The sequence below is a fragment of the Aedes aegypti genome, chromosome 3 (assembly GCF_002204515.2).
Source record: "Aedes aegypti strain LVP_AGWG chromosome 3, AaegL5.0 Primary Assembly, whole genome shotgun sequence".
Lineage (NCBI taxonomy): Eukaryota > Metazoa > Arthropoda > Insecta > Diptera > Culicidae > Aedes > Aedes aegypti.
The window spans coordinates 15,155,344-15,167,888 of NC_035109.1; the positions used below are offsets into that span (position 1 = coordinate 15,155,344).

The window sequence follows — 12,545 nt, forward strand, 5'->3', positions numbered from 1 at the left end:
TTGAGCAGGTTCCTCGTTTCGGGTGAGAATTGAAACATTTCGAAAATGAAATCCACTATCCCAGAAAGAGTCAGTTTTCCGGAAGCATTATTTTGCTCCTGCTGACGAATTGGTTGTTCTTCTGGGCAAAAAACTGGGACAACTGGGGTTTTAGATGTTCCCGGAAGTGACGGAAATTCTCCAGCTGAAAACTTGAAGCCTGGAGGTGACACCTTTTTGGTGTTTCCGCCATTTCTTGATTTTGTCAAAGGCTTTGAAGAAACGTTTTGATCAACAGGGACGTTCTGAGAAGCCTGCTGCTTCAAGCGCCGTTTTGTAACAGCACGCTTCCTTTTCGTCCCTGTCTCAATTATTGTATACTCTTCTCCATCCTCAGAGTCAGAGCATTGATCGTTATCCGGCAGGGATGCGAAGATATTGTTGCCTTGAAAGGTATGGGCCGATGGAGCAACAGTCGGAGCGATCTTTTTCAGCATGTCTGCATAGGAACGCCTGGACCGCTGTTTCAGGGAGTTTATTGTATGTTTTTCCCGCTCTATGTACTTCGGGCATGCACTGAGTTTGTGAGGAGCTTGGCCACAAGAGGTACATTTTGGCTCCATATTGCAGGAACCTTCGGCATGTTGTTCGCCACACTTACTACAACGTGGTTTGTTGCTGCAGTAAGGTGCAGTGTGGCCCAACTGCCGGCACTTTTCACAGTGCATAACCGTCGGTACATAAAGACGAACAGGTAACCGAAGACGCCCAATCACGAGGACGCTTGGTAAGGCCGAACCGGAGAAGGTTACACGGAACGAATTTGACGGCTGTTTTGAGCCATCAGGCAACACTTTGTTCATTTGATTGGCATCAAGAACAGGAGCCAGCGGAACGGCACGATTTTTAAACCCACCAGCTCCCGACATGATGTCTGCGCGAGTCAAATTGTGCTCCGTGACCACTCCATAACATTCGACCTCGCGACTGGGAATGTAGACTTTGTACTCCATTGAAAAGAGCTCAAAGGCAGCAATTCTGTTCGCCTGGTCGCGATCACTAACTGTGACACGCAACTTATCACGGCTGGGTGAATCAATCTCAAGGATACCTCGAAACGATTTTGCCAGATCTTTTTCGATTTGAAGTTTATTCAATGGTTTTCCGTTCGCTTTGGGCCGAAAGAAAACCAGAAAGGGACCCTTAGATCCGGGTGGGTAAACCTTTGGGCGGGGGATCGCCGAGTTCGAAGAAGAAGCAGAGGTAGAGGGGGGTGAAGGTGAGCTAGTAGGCAGAACCCAATTGGTATTCACAGAATTTTGAGCCGAAGGGCTTTTCAAAAGAACTTCTGGAGAGGGTCTGCCTGAGTTCATGGGAAAGGAGGAATTAACGTTATTTTCATTTTCGTTAGTTTCCATGTTCTCGGTTTGTTGGCTTGGTATTGGGAGATCAGTGTTGCGTCCTGAGCCTGATTCATCATCAGAGGAAATTAAGTATTCCGGCGAACCCCCACCGGTATCATTCGGTTCCATTGTGTAGATTCTATTGCAAATGGGATAATGTTGAGAATAAAACTACACTACAGATAATTACAAACTTATCTTAATATTAGTATTCAAATAACTAACGATATAAAAAAACGGGAATAAAAAAAAAATATTTACCAAAACAAATAATAATTACGGAAAAAAAAAAAATATTTGCAGAAAAAAAAATATTTACAGGAAAAAAAAAAAAATTGTCAACCACTGATGTTTGGGAACCACTGGTTGATGTGAGAGTCACAGTGAGACTTTGAAATGCGGCGGAGAGAGAGAGTGGATGGAATCAAAGTGGAATGTTACCTACGGCAAAACGATGCACTGATGTTTGCTCGTTGATGATACACCACGTGCTTTTCAACCACTTCACTGTAGGAACAATAATTGCCTGCTTTAGGTACTGGTGAACGGTATCACACACCGGTGATGAGGAAGGCGATGTGCGACAGCAACAATAGGCCACCGCAGATGATGACGATGACGGCGTTGTTGATGATGCCGATCGGCGTGTGGTGAATACACAGCCGTCCGACTTGATGTTGATAAATCTTCTCCGGCGGGTTGATTCGAGAAGATTTTCGTCCCAAACTGTTGTATAGTTAACTCGTCAGACTATGCTGACGGTTACTACTTCCCGTGGTGCACTTCTAGGGACACACGCGACGGTGGAAAAAACCAACTTTGTGGAGCAAAAACCAATTGTCACGGAGCAACGAACAAGAGCTCTTCACGTTGCGAGTGCAAGACTAGGAATGTGAAATCTTTCCAGCTACAACTTTGCCGAAGACCACATTTTGGTGGTACGTAAGGATAATTTGTTATTAGTGATAACAAAGTCTAAACCATGCTGAGATGATCATTCAATTACTTTCAGAGCAACACTGCTGTTTTGCTGTAGAACATAGTAGCCTGGATTACTTTGATCTATTCTACCCGCCAGGAGCACCACTGTTGCCTGCCGGGCAGTTGGTTCAGCATGCAAAATGCTTACCCAGTTTATGATTAAGAATAGCAATTTATCCTTAATTCCTATCAAAATGTGGTGTTCAGCAAAGTTGTAGCTAAAAGGATTTTGCATGAGCAGAGGTTGTTCACTTTTCCATAAAATTATATGTGGAAGAGATAGAGGCCTGAACACAAAAACTTGGCGTTTTCTATAGTAATCTCCATATAAACTTCAAATGGCTTGTGCACAGTCAAATTTCTTTCGAATCATTTCAAACTTTGGTAGGATGCTATTTACCATAATATAAATCGTTTAAGCATAGGGGAGCCAACATTTCAAAATTTGCATCACTCTAATGTTCAGACCTGAGACGGGACTCGCAAAGACAGTATTCTTCTTCTGTGATTGCTGAGTTTTTTCTTATTCCACTCTCTGTTCATATCAATCATGCGCAATTCGTTAAAACCCTCACATGAACACATCAGCAAAGAAAAAAAAAAAAAATATTACGTTTGCATCACACCGAAGCATAAAAAGCCTTTTGAGTTGAATTTCATGCCAGCAAATGTACCAGACATTATAACTAGTCTTGTATTTAGATTAATCAGCATCTTAAAAAAAAACAGCTCTGTTGGCTAAGGTTTTTAATGACAGTTTACTTTGAATACAATACTACGATTTTGTTCAGCCATGAATACGACGGGCTGCATTTGACGTTTCGTGACAGCGTAATCTGGGCTGCATATGACGTTGATATTTTTCCTCTTCGCGAGTCTCTCTCAGGTTCAGACTCACGTAATATAGCAAGATGGTATCCCATTTGTTTTTTCCCAAGATATCCCAGATGTTTTTTTTTTTGGATTCCATCTGAAAATTTTTCAGGACTCCATCTGGAATTCTTTTGGATTTCATGTGGGATTTTTCCAAATTCCATCTGAGATTCTTCCGATTTCGTCAAAGCTTCCACAGTGCTTCTTGAATCATTCCAGGATGCATGCAGGATCCTCTCGAGATGCTTCCAGAATTCTTTTTGGTTGTTTCCAGAATCCTTTCAGGATGCATCCACAATCATTTTGGAATGCTTCCACCACAGACAAACAGACGTAACACTCCAATTATTTTGGCCAGTTGGTCACTCGCAGCGCTCGCATCATTTTTGTTCGAGTTTGACGTTTGTTCACTACCGCCACCTAGTTTGTGGTTGGCCAAATGGAGTATATTTAGCATTAGGCGTAAATGTTCACGTGACTATGTTTTAAATCGATAGATGTTCAAGCTGTTACGTCTGTTTGTCTGTGCTTCCACAATCGTTTCAAAATGCTCCTAGAATCCTGTCAGGATGCTTCCAGGATTCTTTCAGGAACCTTCCAGGATGTTTACAGGATCCTTTGAGGATGCTTCCAGGATCATTTCAGGATGTTTCCAGGATCCATTCAGGATGCTCCAAGGATCCTTTGAAGATGCATCCAGGGTCATTTCAGAATGCTTCCTACATTCTTTCTGGATAATTACAGGATCTTCTCAGGATGCTAGCAGATTCCTTTCATGATACAAAAATAATCTTTTAGGCTACTGGAAGATTTTTTTCGGGATGCTAGAAGAATACATTTGAATGCTTCCAGGATCCTTTCGGGATGATTCTAGAATCCTTCCGGAATGAATTCCTTGCGGAATGCTCCTGCGGAATTCTGATTAAATTTCAGATAAAAAATCGTGGAAGAAATTGGGTATTGCCCATTGCACGGTGACGTCATCAGGAAAAAGTTCTCTTTCCCTCCTTCGGAAAATTTGAAAACAACAGTGCCAGTACTTGTCAAAGTTGACAGGTACTGGCACCATTGTTCTCAAGTTTTGTTGATGAGCGAAAGAGAAAGAATTTCGCCGTGAAATGCCTAATAAGCATTAGGAAGATTTTTTTAGATGTTCAAAAGGGATTCGGCATGTGACCCAAAACAGAAAGATTCTAGGAGCATTCTGAAAGAATTTAGAATATTCTGGAAGTTCCTAATTCTATTACATAGTAAAGATCCTGAAAAAAGAAATCTGAAAGCATTCGTAGAAGAGAATCGTAGATACTAGTGATCCTTTATAGAGAGATAAGCGGAAGTAAAATGGAATAATTTGGCAACAGACCAGCAGTGCTGATTTGGCTCGGCGTCGAGAATAATATTGTAACACGGACATGACTTCCTCATTGCTAAAAAGTGTATTTTGTTTCGCTATAGATCTTTGAGCTACATATCCAAACTAATAAACAGCCGAAAAAATCAACAATTAATAATCACATTGACAAAAATTTAAAAAAGAAAAATATTTCATTTTTTTGCTTCATGCAAAATTACTTTTACCGAAATAATTTCAAGCGATAGAACTGTTACATACGCCGATCAATATAGTTAACAGGTCGAGGCGACAAATTTTTGCCTGTCTAGTGTTAGTAGTGACCAACAATACAACATCTAGCCGTTCAAGACCAGGACGTTAGGCAACGATTTGTCGTTTCGATTGTGATGTTCACACATATGGCCCTCTGTTAAAACAAATTTTCAACTTCTATTCATTTCTCTCGTCGCTCTTCTTCTATCCATCTTGTCATTTCATTACTTTCGTTACTCCCTTTTACTCTGAGTATAGGTATTGTATTCACCGAAAAAAGCCAATAAATTTTCATAATAATAAAGTCATGCGGTGATTTGAACCTTATAAAAAAAAACGGGGCCCAGATAGCCGTAGCGGTAAACGCGCAGCTATTCAGCATGAACATGCTGAGGGTCGTGGGTTCGAATCTCGCTGGTCGAGGATCTTTTCGTAAAGGAAATTTTCTCGATTCCCAGGGCATAGAGTATCTTCGTACCTGCCACACGATATACACATGCAAAAATGGTCAATCGGTAAAGAAAGCTCTCAGTTAATAACTGTGGAAGTGCTCATAAAAACACTAATCTGAGAAGCAGGCTTTGACCCAGTGGGGACGTAATGCCAGAAAGAAGAAGAAAAAAAAACCTAGATTAGTAGGCTATGAATAAGCTAGTCATATGGTTGGAGATCGCAAGTATCTCAGCAATGTGCCAAAATCCAAACATAAGATGGTGAGTGAGTACGCCGGGGAGGTGCGAATGCTTGCTGCTGTGGGCGATAGGCAACTGCGGTGCGTCGTCTACGATGTTCTGTATGTTCCGAATTTGACTATAAATCTGTTTTCTGTGAATAAAATCGGAGAACGTGGAATGCGTACTACCTTCACACGTGATGAAGCGTTCACCACCAAGACTTATGGCTCACGAGTCTGCACGGCTACGAGGAAGACTAAACTTTTCGAGCTTAACGTCGAGTTGATTCCATCAAGCGAATCGGCTCTAGCTACTGAATCCAAAACGCAAAGAATTCTGTGGCATCGGCGTTATGGTCGTATTGGAAATTCCGGTCTAACGAAGTTAGTTCGATGCAACATGGTCGATGGCCTGGACATCGAGAAGAACCTGGAATCAAGCGAAATATATGAATCGTGCATGAAAGCGAAATTGCTGATCAATAGAAGTCCTACGTCAGCGTTACTAGAATCAGTGACCCCTTTTGAGAAATGGTATGGACATAAGTCCAACGTGTCCAAAATGCGTGTGTTTGGAAGCAATGCATATATGCACGTTCCGAAGGAGAAAGAAAGCAAGCTGGATTACAAAAGCAAGGTGTGCTATTTTGTCGGATACGCTGTAAACGGATACAGGCTGTGGGATTCCGAGAAACGAAAAGTTGTGGTCTCACGGAACGTTATATCGAAGAACCGAAGCCCAAATTAGCGTCCATCTACACGTCGGACCACCTAGTGTCCGATAGGGAAATTGCGCCGGCTGAGAACGAAGTAGTTGAGGAAGTAAGAATAATTGAAGAAGAAGAGGAAGATAACGATGTGTACGAATCATTATCAGAAGATGAAAATGGAGAAGTAGAAAAGGAAGAAGTAAGAGCAGTAAGACGAACCGAAAGAAAGCGAAAGCAACCGGATAGATTTTCCGATGGTCTTTTGTACGGAGCGTTTGCATTAAATGCTGAAAGCTATATTCAGAATCTTCCTGAAACAATCGACGAGGCAGATAAGCGAGACGACTGGCCTGAATGGCAGCTGGCGATGAACTCAAATCGCTGGAGAAGAACCATACCTGGGATTTGGTAGATCTTCCAGATGGATGCCGTGCAATGGGTGTTCAAGATCAAATACAACGACGATAATTCGATTAGCCGATACAAAGCTCGGCTGGTCATAAAAGGATGCTCGCAGCGATACGGGATGGACTATCGGGAAACATATGCCGGTGGTTCGAATGAGTACCGTTTGTGTGCTGCTGTCCGTTGCTGTTCAAAGGAATTTGCATCTACACCAAATGGACGTACGAACTGCATTTTTGAACGGTAACTTAGATGAAACTGTTTTTATGAAGCATCCGCCAAGATTTGAGAGGGGGAAGATGGTCTACAAACTCAACAAATCGCTATACGATTTAAAGCAGGCCTCGGAGCTGGAATGAGCGGTAGGTATTTCTATTCGGTAGGTTATTCAACAAATACCTTTACGTGTTAATGAACGTCGCCTTGCTAAAAGGTTTTCATTGAATAACTTTTTTCACAAGTGTCGGATTGTTTCGCGGTCTTCAGCCATATTCGTCATCATAGAAATACCTACCGAGGTCTGTGTTTAGAATTTTTATAGAGGTCAATGGGTGACTTCTGGCTATTTTTCTTTGCAAAGGTAAGTTTTAGCATAGTAAATCCCATACAAACTTTGAATGGCTGGCGCGTAAATATAGTTTCACCGACCGAGCTGAAATTTTGCACAGTTATTAGGCGCCGTCCACAAATCACGTAACACTCTAGGGGAGCGGGGGAGTAGGCTCAAGCGTTACGGCTCATACACACAATTTTAGCGTTACGTAATAAAATGATGCTGCCTTATGTGACATGCAATCCAAAAAGTGGACTGGAGCGAGAATCTAAATTTTGTCTCACACTACTGTACATGTTATTTATTGAATATTTAAGTTCCAAAACTTGAAATCCTTCGATTAATGATAATTATCAGTCAACAATTTCCAAATCTCCCAACCACACTAAAACCGTCAAATTACCATTTCCACTTTTGTATGTCTTTTCAGCTCCAGCACCGCCACCACCAGCATCCGATGAGTCGGAACAGAGCCAGAAGACTACCGAAGAACTTGCATTCGACGAACAGTTCCGCAAGTGGGAGGAAGAGTTCGACAACTGGAAACGCAAGAATGCCAACCACCCGGACAGGAATGCGTACAATGAATACGAGAAAAAGTTCATCGAGTGTCGCAAGAAGCTGCTGGAAAGACGTGAGCATCTGCGCAACAAGAGGCTAGCGGAAATTGAAGCAGCAAAGGCGACTGCAGCAGCCAGCGTTACGAGTGTTTCCTCAGCTGGGAATTATCAGTATAGTCAGCCGCCGCCACCGCCACCACCGGAGGAGGAGGAATCCGGTATGGAAGTGGGATTGTTCAAAAATGCCCTCAGCGGAGGAGCAGCAAGTGGCGGTGGAATCCCCGGTTTGGATTTCATCAATGAAGAAAAACCAGAGAATGAGATTGACGAGGAAGTGATGGAGGTCATTAATCTTGACGATGAAAATGAGGACAAGTCAAATAAGGAACAAATGAAAGAAGCTAATACGAAGCCACCGGCCAATCCAGTAAATGCTCTAGCTTCACTATTGAAAGATCCAAAAGTTAGCGCTTTGCTCAATGTTATTTCCGGTAACAACAATGGCCAAGGTGTAAACTTAGCTAATCTTGGCAATCATGAGTTGCTGCAGCAGATCCAGAACGCAGCAGGGGCAGTTATCAATGCTAACCAAAATGGCAATTCTGGTCAAAATACGCCCAATCAAAGCACAATCCGAGCTCCGGAAGTTCACACACCACTTTCGGAGGATCGGAGTCGAACATCCTTCCATGACGACCGCCGCTCAGTGGTTTCAATCGATGACCGAAGTCACGACTTTGACGACTTCAACCGAAATCAACCACCACCACGTAATAATATGGATTTTATGCAAGGACCTCCTCCTAATCGCGTAGGCGGCTTTGGCTTCGACGCAAGGGTCCCTCCTCCACTGCTTGGCATTGATTTAAGCAAACCTCCACCGCCAATTGGAATGCATCCCGTGCCAAGACCATACCGATCGGATCAACCCTCGCCAGCACCGAGTAACACTTCATCAACTTCTCGTCAGCGTCAGTCACGATGGGCTGGAGGAAATCGTGACATCAAACAAGAGCCGGATCCAGACCATAGACACGAACCCAACCGGAATGATTTCAGTCAGCGTCCTCCTGTTAAAGAAGAACCATTCAATGGTTCCGATTGTCCTCCATCTGACGAAAATTGGAAGTACTATGACGGCCATCAGGATGAGCTACAAATCGATCCAGAACTTGGTACACCGTGCGCGGTTCCCAAACCAGAATGGATGACGGAAGATGAGTATGAAGAAATTTACGATCGCTACGAACACATAGATGTGTTTGAAGAGCGTAAGGCTAAAATGGAGCTGGCTATTGAATTACTCAAACAGAAAAAGGACAAAGATAAGGAACTGCAAACGAGTACCCCAATTAAACAACCCTTCAAATTCGAAGATAGGAACTTCAGTCCTAACACCAGCGGCGAAAGTCGCTGGCAGGGAGGAATGCCAAAGCCCTTTAAAGAAGAACCAGGTCAGAAAAGAGCAAATCCATTCGCCAGTGATGACGACTTTTTCCGACCGAAGCAAGTGATCGACTATTCCAACGGAAGGCCACAGCCACAGGTGTTCGATTACGGTCACAGCAGCAGTGGCCCAGTAGCGAAAGATGTCGATGAGAGGAACACGGATTGGAGGAGCGGTAATCGGGACAGCAGCGGAAGTAATGTCCCGTTCAGGAAAGACGAAGATCTACGCTTTGACCAGCGGAACAACGATTGGCGGAATGTTGGCAACAGAGGCGACCGAGACGAGAGGCAACCGTTCTTCCGAGGAGGTCGTGGTGGACGTGGAGGAGGCGGAGGCAGAGGACGTAGGTTTTCTTTTATTAAGAATTATAACCATGGGGCTAGTATAATGACACCTGGTTCGAAAGGGAAGAATATCGATAAATGAAATTGAATACTTGGAGTTCACTACAATATTTAAAATTGTACCAGACTTTTGCCCAAGTTCAAGATTTTTAGATAGTATTCTTCGTACTCATGCGCCACCTTTGCATGTCGATTACAGAAGAATTTTTCATTCATGTTCCGACCCCCCATGAACTGAAGCTAAGCTTATCATTCTGTTCGTACTACACATTAGGAGGGAATTGTTTCAATAAAACCAAATACTATCATTTCATTAACATGTTAACTGTCGAATTAATTTGTGAACTCCATTATCACATTGTTATGGTGGTCTTTAGGTTTTGAAATCGAAGGGGTAACAGATTGAACATGTATCTGGTAAACGAAAAGAGTTTCACACTATTTTTTTCTTTTCTGCTATTAAAACGAAAGTACAAATGATTTGTCTAATATACTTCTTTAGTATAAACTCCGAAGATTTCTTTTGAAAAGCTTTCCGTTGTTTAACCCGTAGGCTACGAGGCTGACATACAAAATTAAAATTGTTGATATTTGAACAAAAAACAATGGGTTTTCATGAAATTTTGAGGATCGTCCATTATTAATTATAGTTTCATAAGTTATAGGAAGTGTATGAAGTAACAAATGAATGCAATCACTTGTTTTTTCACCAAATTTCGCGTATCAATTAGGGTTGGTGTACCCTTAGTAAACAGTAGTGGGTTTTACAGCAGTGATGTCGCAAATCGTTGCAACATATATTTTGACATGAAGGCCAGATGCCATTTTTCTAAATTTATCTGCGTAATTGTGAGAGTCCCTTTCGAAATCTTGTAATAATCTAGTCAATAACACTTTGGAGAATCTATCCCAGATTTTTTTTAACCTCATGAGAATTATTTCATAAGAAACATGCTCAGAATTTTGCTAGAATCTGACCTAGTATCATTCCAAATCCTGCTTAGGATTTTTTGAGAATCATTGGCGGAATGTGTAAACATTCTAATCAAGCTTTTCCGCAAGACTTAGTCAGGGGGGAAATTCTACCCTGGAGTATACGATAATTGTGTCTTGGATTCCCTCAGAGTCTTGCTAAATATTCATGTCGAAATCCTACACTCAAAACTTTGAGAATGCTGACTAGTATTTTAAAAAAGGCCCTGCTTGAAATTCTGTTATAACAAAGTTTTGTCAAATTCTTACAAAGGGTTATATTCAGTGCTGTAAACATTCGACACTTCACGCAACGTTCGTTTCGTTGCCATGGTCATCAGCCACGAACCACGTGGTCAGAATTCAAATGATATGTTTCTCTCTGACATTCTTTTGATCGCTCTTGTTGTGAATGTTTACGGGAAGCGCTGCCGAATATCAGTGAAAACGTGTCGACTATCGTGATTGTTGACAACACTAATTATATTGCAACTTTGCCCAATATTTTAGAAAATTACGTAGTGAATTTGATGAAAATCCTAGAAATGGTATGGATGGAGTCCAGTTGAAGATTCTGTACAAATCCTGCCCCTGTTATCAGCGAAAGTCGTGTCCAGTATTCGTTGAGAATCCTGATCATGATTTTAATAAAAAAATGTTTTATAATCCTGCCAAGGATTCCACGTAAATTAATTCCAGGTGTTTGTAAAATTTATTTCCAGGAATCTGAGAATATTAGCCCAGGATTCAATGAAATTATGTATGAAAATTTGGTATTTTGATAAAGACTTCATTCAAGCCTCAATTATCAAATTACTATGGAAGCCGGTAGAATTGTTTTTGTAATAATGTTAAAAAAATTTATAATATAAGTAGCTCGAAGATTTATTTTCATAATTGTTTTTTTTTAATGATCTTCAAATCGGTCTTCTTAAGTCGGAACAATTTTGACGGTTATAAAAACTTTAATCTACATTGCTTCAAATTCACCTGGAAATAAAAAAAAATGAAAATGACACATTAGTCTTCTCTCGATTTCCCGATTATTCCAGAGAAGTCTCTGAAATTTTTCCTCACGCGAACACGTTGCATCCCTACCCGATCATCCCCTATTTATATAAAAATAATTGAAAAATAAATCATGCTGCATATAGAAATTGTTATCCGCAAATTCAGTGTTATCTGAAAAAAAAGATTAGAGTAAAGTAGAGCAAAAGTTCGAGTAGGGCAAGCGTTTCTTTTTAAGATTTCTAGCTCAATTCAAAACAAAATTTATAAATGTCATAGTGGTTCGAATGCAATTCGAGTAAGAGACTTTCCCTAAAAATATCATAAAAATCTACTGAGATTTGGAAAAGTTATGCCTATTTATTGTTTTTGTTCGTGAATATTGTAATATTTGGTCACCCATGGAATCAAATAAAGATAAAATCTTATTTATTTTTATACGTAATGGCGTTTTTAGGCCATTTATAAGGATGCTTTGAGGTGTATTAGGTTTTTCATAAATGCTTGTAAACAATTTTTGGCCTATAGTGGGGCAAAAGTTTGACCCATTTTTAAACTCTAGGAAAAACTACAACTTGCCTAAAATCCACATATTATCTTCAAATTTTGCGAAATGTGCTTGATCTTGCGAAAAATGTCACTAAAATTACACATTTTCACTTAGTTATACGAAAAAAAAAACCGTTTTGGGCAATTTTTTGATGATAATTCAGTTGTATTTTTCTGTAAATATAAGTTTATAGCTGGCATAAAGTATGTATATCCTAAACGTGTCGATATTTTGTGTTTCAGCCAGCGAACTTTTGAGTCACATTAGATTCGAACTCTTGCTCCACCAAAAAGTTCGTTTAAGAAAATCAATTTTGAAACTGTTATAACTGTTATACAATGGGTAAATATTTTGACACATGTTTGTTTAGCAAAATTTTAGTCAATATGTTGAAGGTTCACTGTGTGGTATTTATTTTTTTCAACTGCTATTGTATTTTTGGAAATTTTGATTATACCACTAAGGCGGAACTTTTGCC

The 12,545-nt window shown here is 40.8% G+C and overlaps 1 protein-coding gene across 2 annotated transcripts in view; it reads left to right on the forward strand.

Annotated features, from left to right (window-relative positions):
* LOC5568056 (YLP motif-containing protein 1) overlaps positions 1 to 12,545 on the forward strand; it is a 47,640-nt gene that overhangs the window by 7,224 nt on the left and 27,871 nt on the right. For both annotated transcript variants that reach the window (XM_021849660.1, XM_021849661.1), the window contains exon 3: positions 7,614 to 9,536. In XM_021849660.1, coding sequence (XP_021705352.1) covers positions 7,614 to 9,536 — 1,923 coding nt within the window. The remainder of the gene's footprint in view (positions 1 to 7,613; positions 9,537 to 12,545) is intronic.